Genomic DNA, 25,123 nt, shown 5'->3' on the forward strand with positions numbered 1-25,123 from the left:
CATCCAAGTTCTTGTAGCTTCTGAGCTGCTGCTTTAACTGTGTATGCATGTAGAGATTGTGTGCTATGTGTTGCATCCAGTCTGTGTCTATTCTGCTACGTCTCTGGGTATATCATGGCTTGAATCATTCCCAGTCAAATGTCCATCATGGTAGTGTAGTTGGGAATAGCTCTCCTTAAATGCCGTATTGATTCTAGTATGAAGAGAACTTCTTTAGGATGGTCTCTGATGGTTACAGGTCTACAGCCATCAATGTGACATTGATCAAAACTGCTCAGATGCTGATCAGTGTCACTTTAATCATTGTACTCCTGTGACGATCACAGATCTGTCTTGAATGCAGCACCGTGGTGTCTTGGTTCAGATTCCTGAGTGCTTCTCTGTTGGATTTAGAGCATGGTTTAATTCTAGCTCCCTAGAAATATAGCTGGCTTCTGGATCAGGACTAGATTTTAGTATCTTTTTTGTCTCCTATCTTCCTTCAGCTTAAGAAACCGATGCATGCTTTGTAGAATCCTAGAACTTGACCCAGTGAGTCAACCTTGCAAGCATTTACCATAATTCTGCACTTCAAGATTTATTTATTTATTTGGTCTATATACTACCCTTTATCCAAAGATCCTAGGGTACGTACAACATTAAGAACATACCTTACACAGTATAATATTAAAAACATAATACAGTACATAATAGTACACAGCATAATAAAATAATCATAAAAAACAACAACCCCAGCCCTCAAGCCTGCCTTGATGTTGTGCCACATACCTGGGTGGGCACAACTGGCTGAGAGCAACCCCACACTTTTCACCCACCAAGGGCTCAGAGACTTACAATTGCTGTAGAGTAGTGGCCTACTCTTTGTTCTGCTTGTCAGGGCTGCTTTGCCTTCCCTGTTACAGCCCTTATTCCAGCAAAGGAGGAATCTGAAGCTCATGTTAAGCTCCTGATTGTTTGCTTGAAGACCCACCCTTACTTGCTGCACATCTGATGGCATGTATGATGCTCGGTGTAGTGCAGCTGAGCATGGCTTCCTCAGAATGGTCTCATGGGCCAAATTGAGAAGCATGGCGGGTCAGTTTTGGCCTATGGGCCTGAGTTCCCTGCCCCTGAAGTACAAGTTTAGCATAGTTTCCCATATCTCTGCTTCAGACTTAGGCCTGCTATGGTGATTGGTGTCTGATCTTTTCTGTTATGCTATAGGCAGCAGGACCTTGGATCCCCTTGGTGACTGTTGGTCTCATAACCTGTTACTGTTAAGCACTGTTCTGGCAGAAGTTGTAGTCTTTAAGTGCATAATTATAGTCTTAAAGATGAATTTTTCCTCTTAAGCAAAGGTAAAATCAGGTTCTTAAAATCAAGAAAAAATCATAACCATACATTGAAACATACAAAAGATTGAAAAAAGGTAAATACCTCTTTACTAATTGTAGTTTTGTGAAGTATAGCCACACTCCAGTAGCTGGCAGATGAGACATAATAGAAAACATTCTGCACACCAGATGAGGGAAAGTAAAAGTCAAGTTCTACAGCTATGTAACTTCTCAGGGAGTTACTGCATTTCTAATGAAAAGAGTGCAACTATAACTTACAGCCAAGGCCACACTTTCAAATGAGTTTTTTATTTTGCCTGCAGTGTCTTATTCTGGATCTACTGCATGTTCAGCTACTGTACCTAGTCTCCAAAATATCACTCCTCATATCAGCTCAGTGTAATGCATAATGTGTGAATGTGTCTTAACTTTGTTTCTAGCCTTGGAAAGTTGTGCTTTAAGGCTTGGAACATGGCTCCTGACACTTAAGCATGGCTCTACCCCAGGAGCTCATGCTAAACTGATTCTCCCTATTTTTGAATAGATAATGTAAGCCTCACTATTCAGGTTTGTAAATAGCAACTTACCCATTACCTGCGGCTAGTTTATCCCTGCCAGGAGTCCTTACAAAAGTTGTTAAAGTAGAAAGATATTGGTATATGTGGGATAAGAAGTCACCTACTTCTTGTGGACTGATAAAGCTGGATCAAATTTATTATGATGAGCCCAGCATTTACTATTGCCTATTTGCCAGAAAGTTGGTGCATGGGTTTGTTTTTTTTTGGTCTTGTCAAAGTGCTTCTTCTGCCTCCTGAATGGTACATTAAACTATTGGTTTGGGGGAGGGAGAGGGGTTTGAAACCTGTACACTATGGACACACAGAATAAAGCTTCAAATGACACCTTTATCTGGTGCCTAGACATGATCAGGGTGACTAATGTAGATTGTGGATTGGTCACAGCTCAAATTTCTAAAGACGAAGAGGGCCAATACTAGCATGCCTAGCTGCCTGCATGAGCTTGGAACTTCTGCACAGCTTATTACAGCTGATCTGTGCTGCCATCTTCTATCACAGGACTCTCAATCCTCTTCTCGTAGGAGGGCTGTGATATGAAACTAGTTAACTATTTTGAAACATGTTTCTCTTTAACTATTTTTAAACGTACTTGGCTGCAAAGGATTGGGGCAGAGCTTTAAAAACCTGTAACACTTGTGGCCAGTCTCAAGTGGAGCTCCTGGCTTTCATTGAACAGCATGTGTCTGCCTAATATGTGAAAGTAAATTCCATGAACTTCACATGGTTTAAACAGTGTAAAAATTAGTGAGTCAAATTAAGAGTTCTGGATTTTGTCTGAGACCTTTGTACTGTACAGTGCCAAGAGATCACAGTTAACACTAAAAAAACACACCTTATGCATGTATAGAGAAGTGGGTTGTAATTTGCACAGATCCCGTTGCACGATTGTGTATCGATACAAAACTAATCCAGCTAATCCAGGATATGTAGTATGGGAGATAAATCCTACCTGCTATTCTTGGGTGAATCTGGTGGTTTATGGAAGTGCTAGAAGTAGAAAATAGATGATTGAATCTTACTATTAAGCAGCCTGCTTGTCAAAGCGGAAGCTGCAAGGAAGCAGGGTTGCTGACTAAGCCCCAATTGGGCCAAATGATAGTGAGATGGGAAGGAATGTGCATGCTTGCAATAACACTTGTCCAGATAATGTTGTTATTTCCCAATAGATGCCACACTATTAATAACTCTGTCCAGGGCAGCAAAATAATGTAACATTGTTATAAACCTCATGTAATTCACTTGGCAACAGATTTGTTAGATAACTCCATCTCTTTGCTGAGATACAATTTTCATTCTTGGAACAGCAAGTCCCAAGTGGCACTCCAGAAGCCACTGATGCAGAATTGGCTGCCGTTCTAAACAAAAGTGATGCCACTACTAAGTTTCTACTTGCAGATTTTAGTATTACAAGCAGGTGTGGGTAGCATAATTGATCTGTGCTGGTGTCTTGCAGAGAACATGCAAGGATCTATTGCTGCTAGCCATGCCTTTCCTAGTTTCTACAGAAGGAAAGCTTTATTGGGCAAATCATAACTTCTGTTATCCATGAAATGTGTTTTCATGCATTGAGGGCAAATTACCAGAGCCATGTGGCTTTGGAGTGTTGACCTTGTATGCCTATATAACAGTTCGATAAAGCAATGTCCTGAATTACTATACTGCTCATGCAAGACTTCTCTGGTCAGGTTTGTAGTAGGCATGGAGCATGTCTGTCTAGTGTGCAGCAGTGATCTTCTAGCTGCATGTTGGCTTGGCAAAAAATAAAAAATATTGCAGTACAGACAATCTTATTAGGCAGCTATGAAGTTTCGGTACCGATCAGTCATTGCATTTCCTCATTAGCATTGCTGCCAAATACTGAATTTTGAGAACTTGCCCCTTCAGTAGCTTTCAAGAATCTGTTCCAAAACATAACTAGCATTTAGGTATTTGTATTTCTACCAGTTTATCTCAGTTAGAGCACACTTGTTCAGATTAGGATATATTTCAGTGCATTGATTAATTCAATTCTTTAGGAAAGGAAATAGAAATATCAGATTGCAGCCACCACTTTTAGATGGACAAGGATGTGGCAGAGGATGTGTAGGCTAGATATAGGCTGCTCTGCCCACAACAGCACACTGTCTTCATCTAAATGGTAATAACAGAATCTGAGCATATTGTAACTTGAACTTGCATATGTAAAGTTGCTGCCTTAAACATCAAAGGAAGTGATACTTTACAATTTGCTACTTGAATTAGTTTAAAATTTGTGTTTCTTCATACTGCATTTGCATAGCAGAGTCAGAATGGCTTGAAAAGTGGAACCATCCCTCTGAATCTTCAGTTGATGTAGAAATTGTCAACTGGGGCTAAGGGCAAAGAAAAGAGTTTGGCAGGGACTTTCAAAACTCAAAGTATTTGTTCCAAGAGTCCTTGTTATAAATAGGATGAGGCTGCACTCATAGAAACAGAGTAATTTATTTCAGTTGGTGGTTTTGTGCCTCAAAGGACTTTCGAGAACTGGCAGGCTGATGCTTCCCATCTCCTAAGGCAGCCGAGTTGGCCTCCAAAGTTGTAAGATGGACTTGAAAGCTAGCTAATAATGCAAACTCTAAAACATTTTGAGTTGTCACATTTACTCTTCAATATCTTTAGGGCATGAATGTTGGCATTCAAGTTTCTGCAGCTGAGGACTAGAAATAGTTAAAGCCAAAGCATAGCGGGCTATTAAAAGTGTGGCCAAAGGCTAATTCAAGCTTTGGCTTCCTTGTCCCATATTTTATCAGTGGCATCAAGTGCCATGATCTGTAGCTGTCTCTTGACCTTGGGTTCTCCATGAACAGTGTTAAACCTGTACGTTTTGCTGCCCCTGTAAGAGCTTCAGCTGCCGCTACCTAGGGAATTTAAGTACCACTTTGAAACTTTGGAGTGGGAGGGGGTTGCTGTCTGTCGTCTCTTCTTTCTTTTCTTTCTTTTTGTTCAGATTCATTGTGCTTTGTGTGTATGTGTGTGTTCTAACCTTTCTCTTGTTGCTGTCACTCCTCCTTTTTCTTCGCTGGCGCCATTTCTGTTCATCCCATCTCATTGGCTGCTGTAGCAATAGGTAAGAGATGTATGGCAGGATGTAATGGGCACTGCAGTATGGGGGAACTGATTTGATATACCAAATTTAATAGTATGGCCAAAGTCACTGTAGTATTACATCAAAAGCATATGTTAACATTAATGCAAATAGTCTGGCCCATTTCAAAGCAACTCATCACCCTCCCAGTTTAAGAGGTTGAAACCTACAGACTCTTAAGTCGCTTGTATAACACATTGTCTGACCTCAAGGAAACTGGTGTATTGAGAAGCTATGTACACCTGAGTCTCCTCCCATTATTCTTAGAGCTAGTATTACTTGGGCAGATTCATCATGTAGTAACGTTGATGCAAAAGAAGCTTGGAAAGTGCACTCTCTTAAGAGTGAAACAGACACATGTAACATCTGTCTGCAGCACTAAAGGCAGTTTGGCGCTCTGAGTAGAGCAGGCAGCTGAGCACCAAAGTTTCAGCAAATCAGGTGTTCTGTCTTTCTGGCTTCACCTCTCTTGGTTTTTCCTTCAGTATTCTTCTCTGTCAAAAGGCAGATCCGGGAGGCTTTGGAAAAGATAAACCTGTACATTTTATAGTGCGCTATCCTTACCTTGCTTTATTTATTACACCCTGCCCTTTCTCCAGTGTGCTCAACATAGCTTGGAAGGTCTCTCTCTCACCTCCCATTTTATCCTTGCAGTCCTGTGAGGTAGGCTAACCCAAGCAGGAGTGACTGTCCCCAGGTCTCCCAGTAAGCTTGGTTGCTGAGTGGGAATTTGGGCCTGGATCTCCCTGGTCTTAGATGGTGCTCTAGCCATGATGCCACACAGACTTGATTTGAGTTTGGTGGAGCATGTATATTGCCACAGACTCTCATTCACTACTGCAACCAAATATTCAGTATGCATTGGCAGATGCATGGATGGTGAGGAATGATGTGCTTTGGTACCTAAAAGCATTAAATGGTAAATAAAAGGTACTGCTTTGAAGTTTCTTACCATAGCTGAAAGGGACCTGGGAAGTTCCCTGTTGTTAACATTCCCATAGATGCTTGCAGAGCCTCCTGATTGACGATCTCCCCAGGGTGGAGATTCCTTGCCCTCCTGGGCAGCTTGTTCCACTGCTGAAATTGCTCTTACACAGGCAAGTAGTTGCTTCATGTGCAATATAATATACTGTTGTTCTGTCCATAGTGTTGCTTAGAGCAGCGCTTTTCAACTTGTGATACTTCACCATATGCCTGGCTGTTCAAGTGTCATTAGTTGAAAAGCGCTGATTAAGAGCTAAATTTTACATCTATTTAATAATAAACTTGGTATAGACTATACATGCAAACCAGACTGAATCCTTAAGAGGCATGCCTTCTGAAGTTGGAGGAATAGGTCAGCATGCCTATGTCTGTCAACACCACTTTGGTTTCTTCAGCAGAGATAGGTAAACAACTTGGTGGGATAGTATGTAACCTGTCTGCCTGGTGCTTTTGGTCTCTTACTCTTGTCTTCCTGCCACATTCCAATTCTCCAGGCGGAATGCAGTGGATGCCTTCCGGGTCAATGTCATCCATGCACGGCAGCAAGTGCGCTCACCTGTTACCAACATTGCCCGCACCAGTTTCTTCCATGTCAAGCGTTCCAACATCTGGCTGGCTGCTGTCACCAAGCAAAATGTCAATGCTGCCATGGTCTTTGAGTTCCTCTACAAGATGTGTGATGTGATGACTGCCTATTTTGGAAAGATCAGTGAAGAGAACATAAAGAACAACTTCGTGCTCATCTATGAGCTACTGGATGGTGAGGATGAGCCGTTCTGACTCAATGCTGGGGGGTTTGTTTAGCAGTAGATGCCCAGAACTTGCATTGTAAACTTGGGGTTGCCAGTATGGGCTAGCAGGTGTTGGGCATGTTGTTGATGTAAACATTCAGGTCTCCCGAGTGCTTAGCCAGATGGGCGGGGTATAAATAATAAAATTATTATTGTTATTATTAGCCTTGCAATAACTTTCCATTTAATGCTAAATGCTAAAGTTATAACGAGCTGGTGCAGCTGGGAAAACTTTGAGTTGGGTGTAGCCCACCGCAAGCACTTCATTTTCTCTGTACAGTAGTTCGGTTCTGCTTTGTATTTAATTCTGCATAGAGTTTAAGATGGGGAGGTTACCTTGTCTTCTTCCATCAAGTGAATGAGTCATCCTAGCTTTGGAAACAAGATTTCAACTCGTAATGTGCTTTGTTTGTAGAGTTTGTAGAATTAAGTTGCAGACTGAAGACTTTATTTAATGCAGGGTGTGTGTAGTACAAATACCACTTGTTTGGGAGGTAGAACTCTGCTGAACAGCCTAAGCTTACACTATCTCCATAATTGTCACTAGTGTACTTATAGAAATTCTGCTTTAATGAAAGTCTCATGACTTGACTAGTCCCTAACTTGCACCAAGGAGACAATTGGTTGTATCTGAATTTGCTGCTCTAACTGCAACCTTGCAGTTGGCACCCCTAATTCTGTTCCTGCTGCATTATTCGACCATTCTGATGCAGGGACTCTGCAGAACTACCTGCCCTCAGATTAGACACATCGTGGAACGTTTCACATACAGAAAGATGTGATTAGGTTTGCGAGGGCAGGTAATTCTTCATTTTACATGCTTTAAAAAGTGAACCATGTGTTCGAAAAGCAAACCTTTTCAGGTGAAAAGTGAAGTGTGCTTGCAATTCTAATTCAGGAAAAAATATAGACCCTCATTTAACAGTCTGGTAAGCCTTGGTTTAAAGAATCTTAACAGCTGCTACTAAGAGATGTTTCAGTTCAACTCTATTCCCACAGGCTATCTGCTACTCAAAAGGTTCAGTACTTTCATTTACAAGGTGGCAGGTGTCCACTTTAGTTCTTAATGCTGGTCTTTCTGTGATCCAAAGAACGTAATTAAGCTTCCTTAGTTCGCAAATTCTGTAGTCATGGTTTAATTACTGCTGTATCAATGTGACAAAGATACTGTAGTGGAATTCCAGGAATGGCACCAGTGTGCTGGAATTTATGAGCCTGGTTCCTAAAGCTTCATTCAATCCTGTCTGGGAGAGAGAATGGGAAGGCTATATAGATCTTCAGCTTGCTGGAGTCTAGCAGGAAGCAGGTCCTCAAGCGCAGTGTCACTTCCTATTTGTGTTGCAGATCTGGATCCTGAGAGGCAGCTCAGAGGGAGGGGCTGGGTGGGGGCAGCTAATGGCAGTTTTCTTTTTCCCAAGCCTGGCTGGCCGGCCTGCCCTGCGACACCTGCTACTCTGCTGTTATTTTTTTAGGTTTTGATTTTTATGGTATGCTCATGCGAAAATCAAAACCTAAAGAAAACGCTGCAAAGATAGATTATTCTGCTGCTGTTGGATAATCCTGCTTCAGAGCAGGTTCCCTTGGATGTCTGGATTCCATCCTGTTAAGTGGACTGTCTGTCTTACCTTTACTGCTGCAGACTATAGGGCAGCTCCGTGGGATCAATGTCAAGCATGATTGCAGTTGGTGTGGGGAATTGGGTGGTTGCTTGTCAGTGTGAGCAAAGGCTGCAGTTGATGCACCAAACTTTCTGGTGGTTGCCTTTTCTCTGATAACTCTTTACCCCCTTCTATAGAAATCCTGGATTTTGGTTACCCTCAGAATTCCGAGACGGGGGCCCTGAAAACCTTCATAACTCAGCAAGGAATCAAGAGCCAGGTAAAAAATGGGAAGGAGGGTAAGAAGAGTTGGGATATGGGGTGTGCACTTTTCTGTACATAATTGGTTAGAGTGACCACAGACTCTCAATGACTGTGACAGAAAATGGCAAACATACTATCCCCTTTAAAAATGTGGTTCTTTTTTTGGGGGGGTTATTTGGTTGCTGTTTTTATTTTGATTATATATATTGTGGTTTTATATGTTCTTGCTTTGTGAATGCCCTGAGACCTCTGGGTATAGGGCGGTATATAAATTCAACAAATAAATAAATAAATAAAACACGGAGCTCCTCCTTTTGGGAGATGGATGGTTTTCTGGAGTCCCTCTTTTCTCATCAGGAAACAAGGTGTATCAATCCCTGAAGTGCTCTTACTGCCTTGGCTTATATCTTCGGACTATTTTAAAAGAACAGCGTAATTAAAGGACCCTATTCAGCTTTGCCAGTTCTAGAATAACCTGCCTGCATCCAGTGCTGGTATAGAATATCAAAGTTGGATGCCTGTGTGTTTACTCAGAAACCTTTCAGTCAAATATTTCAGGTGTTGGCTTCTGCACTGTAATGACTCTGTGGCGTTAGCAATTGTATCAAAATAAGCTGAGATGCTGACTACAGACGAACACTGTTGTAATAAACCTATGTGAGAAAGCGACAGATCTTCTGCTCTTGTTCTCTTAGTATAGGTGGAAAGATAAGAATGAGATATGGCTTCAAGTTTCAAGAAAGGAGTTTCCAACTAAACATCAGGAAAAATTCTGACATTAAGAGCTGTTTGACAGTAGGAGGGACTCCCTTGGGAGGTGGTGGACTCTCCTTCCTTGGTTTTTCAGCAGAGGTTGGATGGCCATCTGTCATGGATGCTTTAGTTGAGTTTCCTGCATTGCAGGGGGTTGGACTAGATGACCCTTGGGAGTATCTTCCAACTTACAATTCTATGATTCTATTTTTGGAGTGGAGGGCAAGAGAAGGATGTTGGAAATGCTCTGAAGCAGAAGACTGGAGCAGAACTATAGCACTGTAATTCAGATGATGCTTCAGAAATTAGTTCTAGGTGGCATATGGAAGGAGTCATGAAAAGTGGCATGTTTTATGCTCTAAGTCAGTGTTTCCCAAACGTTTTTGGGCAACGGCACACCTGTTTACTGAAAAAAAATCTCGCGGCACACCACCATTAAAGCCCCGCCCCGTGACGTCAGCGCGCAGCGTCACGCCGGGAGGGACGCACAAAAGTGAAAGTTTTTTCCCTCCCCCTTGCTGGGGAACCTCCAAGCTTTGGGGGTGGGAGGAGGCAGCAGAGCGAGGGACTGAGGGACGGCGGCAACTGAGGCGGCGGTGGCTGAGGCAGAGCTGGGAAGGGGGTTTCCAGGGGACACGGCAGCTCCTCGAAAGGCTTCTCTCAGCTGCGCTCAATCCGCCTCGGAGAGGATTTCCCCTCCGGTCCCATGCGTTCGTTTGGGGCATCGCTCCGGCTGCTCCCTCTCCCGCCGCGCAGGAGCGATGCCTCTCTCTGGCTCTCCCTCCGCGCAGGCTGAGGGAGGGAGGGAGGGGCGCGTGTGACCCGTCTCTGCTGGGAGACCAAACCCAGCGAGGCAGAGTCGCGCGGAGGCGCCCAGGCAGCGCTGCCGGCTGCGAGGAGGAGCGCCAGGCAGCAGCAGGAGGCGCGGCCTCTCCTCGCCGCCGCCGCCCCGCCTCTCGCCGCCCGACTCGCCCGCCTCCCTCCAGGCATCTCGCGGCACACGAGGCAACGTCTCACGGCACACTCGTGTGCCGCGGAACACCGGTTGGGAAACACTGCTCTAAGTAATCTGGGACAGATATAGATAAACAGGGCTTGTAAATTGGCCAAAAGATTTGACCGGCACTAATACTAGTGGTGCCTGTACAGCCTCCATGCAGTGAGTCCTGGACAGTAATTTGGCACGCTGTCATGAGGTAACAGGAAAGTGGTTGGTGTGTAGATAAAACGCTGCACTAGAACAGGGGGACTAGTAAAGAGTTGTCACTGTGGGCCGCTGATATGGATGAACAGCCTGGTGCTGGGAAAGAGCAGTGGAGACCAGATTCATATTGCTGCTCGGCAGGTACCTTTGGGATAATCAGTGGCCAGTTTTGGATGTAGTGTTAAGCCAGCGATGGGGAAACTCAGGCCTGGGGGCCAAACCCTGCTGGCCTCAGTCTGCTTCTTGGGACTCTTCCCCCCACAAACCACATTCTCAGGCACACCCCTCACCTGCCCTACTTTACACCTGCCCTCAATTTTTTAACCTGGCTAGAATGTGCCCTTGAACTCTTGTAATGCCTCTTGCTAGCCTTCCTAGAGAATAAAGAGAGGTGTATGAGCCTCTCTAGAAACTAGCCTGCTGTTCAAAGGTAAATTTGACATTTGCTGTTCTGCCTCGTTTGCCCACTACTGCCATGTTACCCACCTCCTGGCCAAATGCCAGCCAGTTTTGAGAGGTGGAGTGTGTTCTGGTATTGATATAGGCATGGAGTTGGGTCAGGATGTAGGTACTTGCCATGTCCACCCCCATCGTTTACCCCGGACACTGAGGTCCAGCACCGAGGGCTTTCTGGCAGTTCCCTCACTGTGAGAAGTGAAGTTAGAGGGAACCAGGCAGAGGGCCTTCTCGGTAGTGGCACCCGCCCTGTGGAACACCCTCCTATCAGATGTCAAGGCAATAAGCAACTATGTTACTTTTAGAAGACATCTGAAGTTTCCCTGTTTAGGGAAGTTTTTAATGTTTGAAGTTTTATTGTGTTTTTAATACTCTGATGGAAGCTGCCCAGAGTGACTGTGGATACACAATCAGATAGGCGGGTATAAATAATAAATTATTATTATTATTATTAAGCAGCTAGCCTGTGGTCTGAATTGATCCATTGCCATCATTCCGTTTCAAGTCACATGTGAATGGACAAATGGTCTCAAAAAATATACACACACACACACACACACACATATATATATACACACATATACATTCGTAGATTTTCACGGGTACAGGAATGCAGGTTTTGGTGTCCTCGGGTGTCTTCCCGTGTAAAAGTTGGGGTGTCTAGGCGACGTTTCGACGAGGTCTCACTCGTCATCTTCAGGCTGGTGCTTTCGGCTTCTTGTTACTGGAACAGAGCAGGATCTCAGTGTTTGAGTTCCTATAAATACTGTTGAGGGGGTGTGGTGTATAGCCTCCAATGTTCTGGGCAGAGAGGAAGTTCCCAGGCTAGTGTGCCTTTTCTTCTTTTGTTCCTTAATTACTTGAGGGATATCTTGAGTGATGTCCTGAGTACCACTTAGGTGGGTCATTAGGTGTGGATTAGTTGCTAAAGTCTTTGTGTCTTGACCTCTTGAACTTTGTGAAGAGTTTTTCTGAGAAGATGGCTGTACTGCACTTAGTTGTGCTCTGGCTTGGCTTCGTGTATAGGGGCGAGCTGTGGTTTTGTGGCCTGTGTCAGCCAGATCTGTGTAGGGATTGCAGGGGGGTGCAGCATCCGGAGGTGCCACCATGGTTTGGCTACTGGATGGTGTCTGTAATTTATCTGTGGAGAGGGTCTGGGTTTGGGTCTGGTGTGGTTGATTGGTGATGGCGTTCTGTGTGCCTCTGGATCTGGTGTCAGTTTTTGTGGGGAGGGCTAATTTCCAGATGTCTGGCAAGCGGGATGTGTCGTCACGCTTGTTCATGTTGTGAGGGTGTTTCTCTATCTCGATGGCTTCCATGATTATTCTCTTGTGGTGATGTTCCATGTTAAAGAGCAATTTGGAATCTGCAAAATTAATTTCGTGTCCTGTCTCTTTAACATGGAACATCACCACAAGAGAATAATCATGGAAGCCATCGAGATAGAGAAACACCCTCACAACATGAACAAGCGTGACGACACATCCCGCTTGCCAGACATCTGGAAATTAGCCCTCCCCACAAAAACTGACACCAGATCCAGAGGCACACAGAACGCCATCACCAATCAACCACACCAGACCCAAACCCAGACCCTCTCCACAGATAAATTACAGACACCATCCAGTAGCCAAACCATGGTGGCACCTCCGGATGCTGCACCCCCCTGCAATCCCTACACAGATCTGGCTGACACAGGCCACAAAACCACAGCTCGCCCCTATACACGAAGCCAAGCCAGAGCACAACTAAGTGCAGTACAGCCATCTTCTCAGAAAAACTCTTCACAAAGTTCAAGAGGTCAAGACACAAAGACTTTAGCAACTAATCCACACCTAATGACCCACCTAAGTGGTACTCAGGACATCACTCAAGAAATCACTCAAGATATCCCTCAAGTAATTAAGGAACAAAAGAAGAAAAGGCACACTAGCCTGGGAACTTCCTCTCTGCCCAGAACATTGGAGGCTATACACCACACCCCCTCAACAGTATTTATAGGAACTCAAACACTGAGATCCTGCTCTGTTCCAGTAACAAGAAGCCGAAAGCACCAGCCTGAAGATGACGAGTGAGACCTCGTCGAAACGTCGCCTAGACACCCCAACTTTTACATGGGAAGACACCCGAGGACACCAAAACCTGCACACATATACATGTATGTATATATATATATATATATATATATATATATATATATATATATATATACATATATACACATGTTGTAAATTTAAGAGGAAATCATCCTCTAATTCTGATGCTTCTCTCAAGGGGCAGATACTTAGCTTAGTACAGCATTTTCTGTCTCCAGCTCACCTGAGTTGCAGAGGCATCCAGGCAATCTGGCCTTGAGTCTTGCTCTGCAATCCTGCCTGTTAGATTATTTCTTCCCCATTGCTGGCATTCTCAGCTTAGTCTAGTCCAGCCTTTCTCAACCTGGTGCCCTCCACATGTTCCGGTCTGCAGCTCCTACCAGCTCTGCTCAAACCAAGTTGAGAAGGCAGGTCTACTAGAAGACTCCTCCCTCGGCCAGGCTTATTAACTGACTAGATGAGCAGCTTTGTAGAACCTGAGATTGTCCTGAGCATAACACTCTTCTCTCTTCCTCCTCCCCTCCCACTGACCTGCTTGGCTCCTAACCCTGTATGTGCTGCGCTTGCTGCTATGCATCTGTTTTTCTCACTCTCGTGTGACTGGCGGACCTGCCTATAGCATCAGGTAGGAAAATTTGCAATTCCTCCCAGGTCCTTCCAAAGGGGCACCAGTTATGAGACGGTTCTGAAACAGGGACTGACCAGTGGCCTTGCGCTGCATGAATGATTGTAGAGTCTTTTTGGGATGAAAAACCAGTTGATTGGGTGGCGTGGGCAGTGACCCTTTCTCTGGCATAACTACATCTTCAGCCTCCTTGTAGTATTCAAATTGTGTTTCCTTGTCGTACTCCTGGCTTGCAAGTGCCTGTTTCCACAGCACATATGAGGGCAGAGTGCACTTTCAATTGTAACATTTCCAAACCCAATGGGGGTGTAACTTTGAAATCTTGACCCTTAGAACAGATGCACCTAAGAACTTACCTCCTTTCCTAGTTGACGTGACTGATGTTCTCCCCACTGATCTGCCCACTGGCCCCTTGGGTGTTCATAGAATAAATGGGTAGTGGTTGCAGGTATGTCTATTTGTAGCATGTTTATTGTCATGCAGGGCAATCTTCTGTTGTTGGTAGAGTTTGCCCGTGACATATTGGGCTCCTAAAAGCATGTATGTTCTTTGTCCTTCAGACTAAGGAAGAGCAATCTCAGATTACTAGCCAGGTAACTGGTCAAATTGGCTGGAGGCGTGAAGGGATCAAATATCGTCGCAATGAACTCTTCTTGGATGTGCTGGAGAGTGTGAACTTGCTGATGTCACCACAAGGTAAGTGCTGCAAAGGGGCTCCTGTTCTAGTGAAATAAAGGAAGGAGGTTGAAGGTGATGACACTTTCTTCTCTCCTGCTTTAGCAGTTGTTCTTTCTGCGTTTCTCTCCAGGTCAGGTATTGAGCGCCCATGTCTCTGGCAGGGTGGTGATGAAGAGCTACCTGAGCGGAATGCCAGAATGCAAGTTTGGCATGAATGACAAGATTGTAATTGAGAAACAAGGCAAAGGGACTGCGGATGAAACAGGGAAGAGGTAGGGGTGGGGGCTGACTGTGGGCCCCAGTTGGCACAGCTGAACTTTGTGTGTCTTTCTGCTCCTGTCTTGCTCCCTTCTCATTTGGGAAGCCACTCTAGCTTTCTTGAGGGTGATTGTTTTACACCCTGCTGAGACCAGAACCACTTTTGTTTATAACCCATTTCCAGTAAGCTAGTCGATTGTTCTCTAGTCTTGCTGCTACTACTTCCAAATTGATGATGTTTTGAATGGGAGTGAGAACAGCAGAAGGTATAAATAGCGAATCTTGATTTAACGAGGTACCAAGCAAAGCTGATTTTTAATTCCTCTCAAAATTCCCCTATTGTTGGCTTGGCCAATTAGCGCAAACTCCTAATTTAGTGTGTATTATATGTTATGAGCCTGTAAATTAAGAGCCATGAAATTGCGTCCCTTCCCGCTGGGCTAGCTAGTCTGTGGAATGAATGGGAGTGGCGGGGTGGAATAATGCCACAACCAGCATTGGTCTGCTTCTCCCTCCATGTGTCAGCTTCAACTAAAGCATAGCTGTCTGTGGTCTTGTCAGTTTCCAAATGGACCACCTGGGGTGGTGCAGGCTGACTGGCTCTGAGGCCCTCCTTACTCCCTGATAACCACTTTTGTTAATGGATTCTTTTTTTTCCTTTTTGTGTTCTGCTGACTCCAGTGAAACAGGAAGGTAGATAACCTGCTTACTGCTGTGTGCACGCACTCCTCACCCCTTCCCCATCTTTTTGCTTTGTGTGACTTGTGCATGTGCCACCATCTTTAGACACTTCCACACAGGTCATGCCTGTGATTGAAGGCTGAGCTGCCACTTGCCTGTTCTAGGGAACAAAGCCCACTACAAAGTGTTGCTGTCCCATCAGGCTGGTCTGGGGACAGTCCTGCGCAAGCTGGGCGAGTTTCATAAGGCTTTATAGTAGGGGTTACTACTCCTGGCGAAGGCTGTGGTTGGCTTCTTGCATTAAGCAGAGTAGCCAGATGGCGCAGGAACTCCTTCCTCCTCCCAGGTACGAAAGCAGGTGGGGAAACCCATGAGAGAAGTTTGAATAGGAAGGTGAATCTAAATATGGTTTTATCGTGATGACAGTGGGCAGAGAAGTAAATTCATTGGGCTGTGGGAAAATTACTTTTCTTCAACACTGCATCATATGTGTGTGAGAGAGAGCCTGAATTTCAAAGAGATATTCCCAGTAGAATGCAAGAGACAAGTTGCTAAGTGAAGCCTTTACCAAACCCTTTCTGCAAAACATACTGGCCAGGCTGTTCAGCCAGCTCGCTCTTGAAACAAAGCCTGAACCATATAAATATGAAGCAAGCTGTTTCCTATGCCCATTCCATGTCTTGGGCACCCCCTTCTGTACCCTGTGGCCCAGAAGCAACCCTTCTGTACTCTGGCACACCCTCCTTGAATGACGTCTGTGTCTCGAGTGTCATTCGCTTGCTCCCATTCAACACTTGCACTAGCCAAGAGTTGCAATGAGATCTTGGTGGTGTTGGATTGTTCCTGGAGTTTTTCTTCTACAAGTGGCTGCGGGGAGCCTCCCCTGCCTCTTTCAGCAAAGGTGAAAAAAAGTGAGACCTCACTGGATGCTGTAAGTCAACACTAAACTCCAGTGACTTTGCTGATCTTTTAAGCCTGCTAGAGTGGAAATTTTCTGGCCCCCAAGTCCTTTCTGGTACATGGAAATACAAAGGTTGGAGGGCAAAGAGCTCCTTCCGCCTTGTGTTGCTTAACGGTCTGAACAAAATCCCTCTTGTAGGGTTATGTTGCTTCTTCCACCCAAAGGGCTTGGGCAGGGCAGACTGGACTCCAGTCTGCCAGATGAAGTGTTATGGGCAGAGCAGGAGTGAGCCGTGTATAGCACTCACTGGTGGGTTGCTGGGGAAAAGCCTATTCTTTGAGTCTTGATGGATAGCCAAACAGCCCTACTGCCTGTGAGGGAATCCGTTGGCTCCAGTTGCTCTCCTCTCTGCCTCGTTTACTTCATAATTCCTCCTGTGATGGCAAAGTGCTCCGTAGAGTAGTCTCATTGCAGCTGATAGCCTGAGTACTGCTGCAGCCTCAGATGCATGCCAGCAAGGGCTTCTGATTGTGACTCTCCGTGTGTTCTTGTGCCGTAGCGGGAAGCAGTCGATTGCTATTGATGACTGCACCTTCCACCAGTGCGTGAGGCTCAGCAAGTTTGACTCGGAGCGGAGCATCAGCTTCATACCCCCCGACGGCGAGTTTGAACTCATGAGGTATGGCTGGTGGGAACTGGCTGCTGCACAGGTTTGCCTCTGCCTTGGCTGCCACAGGGGAATCATTGGGGGGCTCCCTGCAAGTCACAGCTAAGTATTCTTCACTTGGTCACTTGCATTTTTAGTACAGAACTGGCACAAGGGGTGGAGCTTATAACTATTGCATTGATCGCGGGGTGGTGATGATTGACACACTTCTGCTTGAGACATTGGAGGCCAAATGGTGCCTAAAGATATATAATGAAGGCGCCAGGTAAACCTCCCTGGGGAGAGCATTCCACAAACGGGGAGCCACTGCAGAAGAGTCTCATTCTTGTGTTGCCGCCCTCTGGTCCTCTTGTGGAAGAGGCACATGAAGAAGGGGCTCAGATGACAATTGCAGGGTCTGGGTTGGTTCATATGTGGAGAGGTAGTCTTTGAGGTATTGTGGTCCTGAGTGGGCTAAGGCTTTATAGATCGAAACCAGCACTTTGAATTGGGCCCAGAAACTAATTGGCAGCCGGTGCAGTTGGGCTTTGAAGGAAAACTCTGTTTCCCTCTCCCCAATAAATGTACATAAGCTCCACTGTTCTCAGCACCTTTTTGCCTGCTGGAAATAGATGTGGCTGCCTTTTCAGGTTTTTAAATTGCATTTTCATTTAATTGTTCTGCAAAGTAGACTGAGAGCAGTTTTTAACCTAACTGTACTTAACACCTGCTCTGTCCATTATGTCCTCTTTCCATTCAAAAGCCATCAAGTGGTTTAGCATCAGGCTGTCCTTTCAGATCAAGTGTCCTCTTAAGGCGAGGATTTGCAAACTGTGGCATGGCCAGCCTCTGTTTCTGTAAGCGAAAGCATATCGGTTTCTCTTCTTGTCACCATCCAGTGGTCAGACACCAGGGTGCCTTCCTCTCCATTCACTAAAGGATATTAAATCTTGACTCTCAGGTATCGAACCACTAAGGACATTATCCTGCCCTTCCGTGTGATCCCCCTGGTGCGGGAGGTGGGCCGCACCAAGCTGGAGGTGAAGGTGGTGATCAAATCCAACTTTAAGCCTTCCCTATTGGCTCAGAAGATAGAGGTAAGTGCAACAAGGGCATCAGGTTTGCGCAAGATGCAACAGTATGTTGTAGTGGTGGTGGGAGGGGGCTTCTGTGGAAGGAGTCACTTCACCTCCAACTTGTTAGCCTATGAAAGATGGGGGCAGGGGCTGTTGTCCCTGCTTTTCCCTCTTGGTGCCTGAGTATAGATGCTGCCAGGCCTTTGCAAAGCCTTTGCTTTTTCTGAAGATCAGAGTGCCGTAACTGTCCTTGGATATGATGCAGGTTTTGGCTGGATATGTTTGCACTGCAACAGAACCACACTGCTAGCAGCTGAGCATGGCTAGAGTCTTTTGGCATACATTTCACTATCGATGGCAAAGCCAGCTGCTCCTTATGTGTCCTGGACTGTTCGTTGACAAAACGGGAAAAGTTCTGTTGAAATGACCACAGAAATGACATTTCTGTTGAAATTGAATTCAAACTACTTCTGTCTTCCAGGTGCGAATCCCAACACCTCTTAATACAAGTGGCGTTCAGGTTATCTGCATGAAAGGGAAGGCAAAATACAAGGCCAGTGAGAATGCCATTGTCTGGAAGTAAGTCAGTCCTGTCACACTTCTTGCTCTAGGCAACTGTAGCCTAATAAGGGTATTGGTACTGGCGGTTCTCATACTCCCCTCCAGGCTTACCTGGTTTAGAGAACAGCTTCCTCTTTATTCCCTTTTCTCATTTCTTAGAATTAAGCGTATGGCTGGAATGAAGGAGTCTCAGATCAGCGCAGAGATAGAACTTCTTCCCACCAACGACAAGAAGAAATGGGCTCGGCCACCGATCTCCATGAACTTTGAGGTACGAGGGCAGAGTCTTTTCCTGGATGGCTGCTGAAGCCACCTATGGTTTATTCCAGCTCCAAGAAGGGGCTGCATTACTGCAAAAACAAAGGTGCAGTGAGCACAGGCATTAATTTCTTGTATGCCCCTGTTTAACAGAAGTCATTTGTCAGTGAAGAATCTTTCACCATAGCTTTTGTGTGTGTGCCCCCAAAGGTTCTGCTTATTACTATAGGACTTTTCATTCTGATTCCCATTATGTTGCAAGTTTAAGAAATCCCCTGCAAACCGAACTGTCTTCCTAAGAGTTGAAAAGCTGGAATGAGAGAGTCATTAGCTTCCAAAAGCCACGGTAATTGGCAAGGTAGTTTGCTTAACTGGCATTCCACAAGGACACTACAGGGTAACTCTGGAACATGGGACAGAAGTGGGAGGTTGAGGAAGATCTCAAGTTGTACTGAAAGCAAAATTTGCACATTCCTATCACAGTTCAAGGTGGTGGTTCAGCTAATCATTAGCTTCTTATGTATGTCCCTGCTGGGGAATGAACAGGATCCTGCAAGCCACCTGTGTATTTAAATCTGTCTCCCAGTTGCTTGCTTCTGGGTAACAGCTGCAGATTTCTTACTGGAATTATTAAAGAGTAGCCAGCAGTTTTGCTTTTGACTTAAGGAGATCTTCAGAACTGCTGAGGTGGTAGAGAACTAAAAAAGACTCCTGCTATGAGCAGTTTCTTTAGTGCTGTATGTTGGGGTGGGCAGCTTTTACCCACGGCATCCAGGCTGTAGACTTATTTCTGTTCTCCATCCTTGCTCTCCTTTTGCACAGGTCCCATTTGCACCATCCGGGCTGAAGGTGCGCTACCTGAAAGTCTTTGAGCCAAAGCTGAACTACAGTGACCACGATGTGATCAAATGGGTGAGGTACATTGGCAGGAGTGGAATCTACGAGACAAGATGCTAGCCCTCAGCAGCCAGCTGGCTCCCTCTTCCCCAGCCTCCCTTGGTCTCAAAGTACAATTGAAGAGCATCTCTCTGGCCCCTCCTCCGTACAGAGGCTGGAAGCTAGACTCCTGCAGCTTCTCTGGAAAAAGAACACTGGTGCCTGCTCTGGCTTCAGTCACTGTTGGAGTTTGCAGCTGGCGTTGGGCGGCTAGAGAGCCCCCCCGCCACAGCTTACCTCTTGCTTCTGTCCCAGGGTATAAAAGGGCCAGTCTAACTACCACCCCCTTGTGGTCATTCTAGGGAACATCCACCACCATGTGATAAAACCCTCCTCTTCTGTTGGTGTCACTACTTGCATCATATCCTCGTATTTTTGGAAGTTCTTGTGCATATGTACTTGTAGAATAGGCCTGAAAACCATAGGCTGGGCAAACCTTGAGTTGATTCTGGCTCCTGTGCTTGCTATTGCTGTTGTGATTGTTGCTGTGCAGCCAGAGTGGGGCTCACACTTCCCCTCCCTCTTTGTTGTGTAGAGTCCTTGATATGGAGCCCTGCTCTGGGAAGGTTTGTGACCAAAAAGGCAGAGGGATGGCATCTGCTCCTTGTTGGGCTGGGGTGGGTGGGCATAGCACAACATTTCAAAGCCTTGGGGCCCTGTTAATGGCTGGCAAAGCCATCACCTTCCCCTCCCCCACCCCCAATCAGAACTACACCCTCCTCCAAAAGGTAAACCCAGCAGGCACATGAGGACAGGTCAGCTTGTCTTTCAAAATCTACAGGTTTTGTCCTCTTAATTTGGAACTGGCCACTTACGTAATTCCTTGCCTCTCCCTTGCCCCCACCCTTTTTTCTTTTTGCCCAATCAGTTTATGCTTTCATTTCCCAAAATGCTTTTGGGTCAATAGAAATGCTGCTGCAACCCACAGTCCTCTGCTTCTGATAGTGTGGTCTACCATTTTGTACACTTGTGATTTGTCCAGTTCTAAACCCAATAAAAGTATGTAGAACCAGCTTGTTTGTAAGTGGTGCTCTTATTAGGGGAGTCATGGGTTGGACCCATCACCGGACGGTGGCTACCCTGTACTCTAAAAACTGGGAAGGGACCAAAGCTGCATCCCTGTGCATTTGCCAGTTGTTGGCCTTCTGCAGAGCTTTCCAAACTTCTCATGTTGGTGACACACTTTTTAGACATGTATCATTTCACGACACTGTAATTCAGATTTACTAGCAAGCAAGAAAGAGGTTAAACTAATCCCTTTCCAGCCCCTGGAGGAGCGTGGAGAGCGTTAGCGTGACACACCTACACACTGCAGCTGACACAATAATGTGCCGTGACAGAGAGTATAGTGTCAGCAATCAAGCTGTCTTTTTCAGCCTTGCAGTCAGTGCCTACGATTGAGGGAGGGCAAAGCCTTGACAGCATTGGCACTCAGGACCACCACCTCCTCGCTGCCACAGAACTGCCACAAAAGCACATTTCTGTTACTGATACACAACTCACATCTACAAAGGTCATTGTGTTAAAGTACTGAGGTTTCTCTGCCAAACAATCCCCACATGACTGCTGTGGAGTTCTTGCCTGGTGCAGGTTTCTGGGAAGTGTTCTGCCATGCACTCTCAGTTCCGTTAGGGGTGAACCAGCTGTGGCGTTTGCCCCTAGGAAGTGTCAAGGAAAGGGTTAAAATGGGTGTGATGTGATTGGCCAGTGAGAATGCAAGGGGGGAGTAAAAGATAGAATGGGAGGTTTTGAAAAGTCAGTTGAGGTCTGGGGGTTGACAGTTGGGAGTTGAGATTTGTCAGTTGGGAGTTGAGGCTTGGGTGTTGGAGAAGGAAGAGGGTGGAATAGGCAGTGGGTTGAGTTGTATTGTGAGGGAGTGAGAGGAATTGTTGGGGAGTTAGATAGATAGTTGGGAATAATTCAGTTTGAAGTTGTAGGAACTAAGATTTAAGAAACTGACAAGAGAAAAATAAACCGAAACCATACGCTTATTCCTGCACTTGAAAATAAACTTGATTATTTGTTTATGTTAACAACTGTCTGGACTCCGTGTGTCCCCGTGAGAAGCGGGGTGGTGGCAGCGAAGAAAACAACCGCAGTGGTGGCACAGGGTCAATAGACCGTGAAACGTCCGGGGGCCCTGTGTGATCGCCACGCCAGCCAGACCTGTTGGGCTTTATTGTAGCTCATAAGAACAGCATGAACGTCACACTGCAGCCTATCCCTCCCTTCAGGGCTGTGTCATAACAAGTGATTGGTCGAGGTGGAGAAGAGGTCTTTTGAGTAAAGTGTTTCAGTTATTATCACACTGACGGGAGTCATATCCAGCGCATGTTGAGGTTTTTTGGAGAGGATCAGCCTTGGAAGCATTAACTTATGCTCAAATGTTAGTTTTTGCTTCACTATGGAAATTGGTCAATAACTGTTGAGACAGTAGAAACTCCCTATAAAAACCAGGCAGCCAGCAGGGAGATGGCCTGGAGATGGCCAGAGTGAATTCTACTGTGCCACATCGCAGTCCTGGACCCACAAAAAACGAAACCGTGAAGAGGATTTTTAGTCAAAGCTCACTTTGCACTTGGAAAAGGGTTGTTCTCTTCATATAACTTTGCTTCTCCAACCTTTTGGGCTCTGATGCAGCTGCTTTAGTGCTCAACCTTCCTATTAGTATTTTTGGCTTTAGTGGCAGTTCACTGAGCCAATCCACCTCCCCTGCTTTTCCAGGCCAGCCAGAAAGTGGATGCTATCACTCTACACATTAGGTTGTGTCGTGGAGTTGTTCCTTATGTTGCTGTCATGAATGGATTCTGGATTCTGCAGTGTCATAAAAGGTAAGGTAAAGGTACCCCTGCCCGTACGGGCCAGTCTTGACAGACTCTGGGGTTGTGCGCCCATCTCACTTAAGAGGCCAGGGGCCAGCGCTGTCCGCAGACACTTCCGGGTCACATGGCCAGCGTGACATCGCTGCTCTGGCGAGCCAGAGCCGCACACGGAAACGCCGTTTACCTTCCCGCTGGTAAGCGGTCCCTATTTATCTACTTGCACCCGGAGGTGCTTTCGAACTGCTAGGTTGGCAGGCGCTGGGACCGAGCAGCGGGAGCGCACCCCGCCGCAGGGATTCGAACCGCCGACCTTTCGATCGGCAAGTCCTAGGCGCTGAGGCTTTAACCCACAGCGCCACCTGCAGTGTCATAGAAGGCTCCAATTGAAAATGTTATCTTGCTGCTGTGAAGGAACTTCACCACCAGGGGGATTTATTCTCTGTCAAGCCTGCGAGCAGTGTTCAAGCAGTGGGTGGTTGCACATGCTTCTCTTAGTCTCTCACGGCAAATCTAGCCTGAAAGGTATGTGACATAGGTGATTGGCAGATTACAGGGGAATAATTATCCAGGGTATCAGGTCAGGGCCAGGTAGAGTGGACAGAAACAATGTGATTCATCTCACTGAATGCATCAGCCTGTTTATGGGTGGCCGTCATAAGCCACTTGATTTTGCAGCCAGGCTTACCCTGTCAAATGCCTAGCAGGCTACAAGATACAGCTGCCTTTGGCTAGCTGTCAGAGGTGCCCAATGAATGGCCAGACAGCTTGCGGATTGCAGTGGTCATGCTGGAAGCGGAAAGCTCAGTAGACTAGAGCCGGCTTATCTTTCGTTGCACAGCTGCCTCAGAGAGTTGGCCAGTTTTGTCTTTATCACCTAGTAATAGCTGCCTCTACTTCCCTCTCAACTCCTAGCCCACCCAGATAGGAAGGAATACAGGGGAGCCCTAGGAAATACTAAAATCCTGAGACAATGCACCCTGCGTTTCCCAGCTAAATCCCTCTCGCTATGCACAGAACCAGCCTACCGCACCCTGTCTTTCCCAGGGATCAGAGCATTTACTGTTTTTTCACACCTGCAATCTTACGCTCCTATATGAACCCAAGTGGCTTAGACATATGGGAGATCACTAGATTCCCAGATTTTGGCAAACACACACTGCAGACCCCAGTAGCCAAAGTACAAGAAGTTTTATGAATAATGGAAGGAAAGGAAGAAGGCAAAGGGATAAGGCAGGTTTTTTGTTTTTTTTTAAGGAGTGTTGTGGCTGAAAGCTACCTATCATGCCCCAAAAAAACCACTGGCTTCTCAGACTATTCACAAGCATTATAATGTGGATGGGCATGTTCTGATGGTTGAGGGCAGATGATGAACCCCAGTAGTAGGGAGGGAATCAGCAGATCCTGATGCGAGGAGTAGGGAATAAGGCAACAACTCAGATTTAAAGGGCTTTTTTTCGCACACTGGTTTGAGTGGTCAAAAGGAGACAGGTGTCATTCAGAGCCTGTGTCGCAGTTGATACCTTCGGAAGGTGCTAGACACCTTGGGGCAGATGGAGCTGGCTATTTTCCCAAATTTCCTGCCAGACAGCAATGGAAGAACAAGAGATCAGGCTCACAGTGGTTATTATAGAGCCTTATGCCGGGAGACCCAAATTCAACTCCCCACACTTCTGTGAAGCTCACAGGCTGACATAGGCTAAGTTAGACTAAGAGTAACTAGCCCAATCTAGTGACCGTAAGTATAAAAGGGTAGGGGAGTATATTGATGTACTCTGGCTTGAGTTCCTTCCAGGAAAGGCAGGATATATAAATTAAATAAAAACGGAATCCAATGACTTCCTCACCAACAAACTCTGGCAATCTCACTTCCAGGCTCAAGTGACTTTATTTACATTTCCATGCTGATTAACTGTTAGCATTAGAAAGAAGTTGAACAAGTACAACTAACCACTCCAGACTCGGTCCCCTGCTTACAGTGAACCCTTAGTAACCTTCTTAAGTGCCAAACTAGGAATAGGCTAATTTCTTTTTTTTTTTTATAAAAATTTTTATTAAGATTTTTTACAGATACATATTTAACAAACAGAATAGGTTTCATAACATCCTTTCATTCTATTGTGGACTCCCTCACGTCTCCCGCTTCCACTTCATCATTAAAAACGAATTTTTCCAAGCAAATTATCATCTTGTTTATGATCTTAAGTGCAGTATTTAGATTAAACTCAAATAAAAAATTATAATTTAATGGTAGACAGTTATTTCTGCTCTGGCTTCCTTGTTAGGATTCAACCAAATTACAGTACTTTTGTAAATAAATCTTAAATTTCTTCCAGTCTTCTTCAACCCTCTCCTCTCCCAGGTCGCGGATTCTGCCAGTCATCTCAGCTAGTTGCATATAGTCCATCAGCTGCATCTGCCATTCTTCCAGTGTGGGTAGATCTTGAGTTTTCCAGCTCTTAGCAATAAGTATCCTTGCCGCCGTTGTAGCATACATAAAAAATGTTCTGTCCTTCTTTAACACGTTCTGGCCGACCATGCCCA

At 45.6% G+C, this 25,123-nt stretch overlaps 1 protein-coding gene across 1 annotated transcript in view; it reads left to right on the top strand.

The window, feature by feature from the left end:
- Window positions 1–20,773, top strand: part of AP2M1 (adaptor related protein complex 2 subunit mu 1) — a 37,540-nt gene extending 16,767 nt beyond the window's left edge. The window contains exons 3-11 of the mRNA XM_081911238.1: window positions 6,473–6,738; window positions 8,565–8,647; window positions 14,326–14,461; window positions 14,574–14,715; window positions 16,843–16,962; window positions 17,891–18,026; window positions 18,487–18,584; window positions 18,726–18,837; window positions 19,647–20,773. Coding sequence (XP_081767364.1) covers window positions 6,473–6,738; window positions 8,565–8,647; window positions 14,326–14,461; window positions 14,574–14,715; window positions 16,843–16,962; window positions 17,891–18,026; window positions 18,487–18,584; window positions 18,726–18,837; window positions 19,647–19,781 — 1,228 coding nt within the window. The 3' untranslated portion in view covers window positions 19,782–20,773. The remainder of the gene's footprint in view (window positions 1–6,472; window positions 6,739–8,564; window positions 8,648–14,325; window positions 14,462–14,573; window positions 14,716–16,842; window positions 16,963–17,890; window positions 18,027–18,486; window positions 18,585–18,725; window positions 18,838–19,646) is intronic.
- Window positions 20,774–25,123: the final 4,350 nt, after the last annotated feature.

This window comes from Podarcis melisellensis, assembly GCF_964234715.1.
Source record: "Podarcis melisellensis genome assembly, chromosome: 5".
NCBI classification, from domain to species: domain Eukaryota; kingdom Metazoa; phylum Chordata; class Lepidosauria; order Squamata; family Lacertidae; genus Podarcis; species Podarcis melisellensis.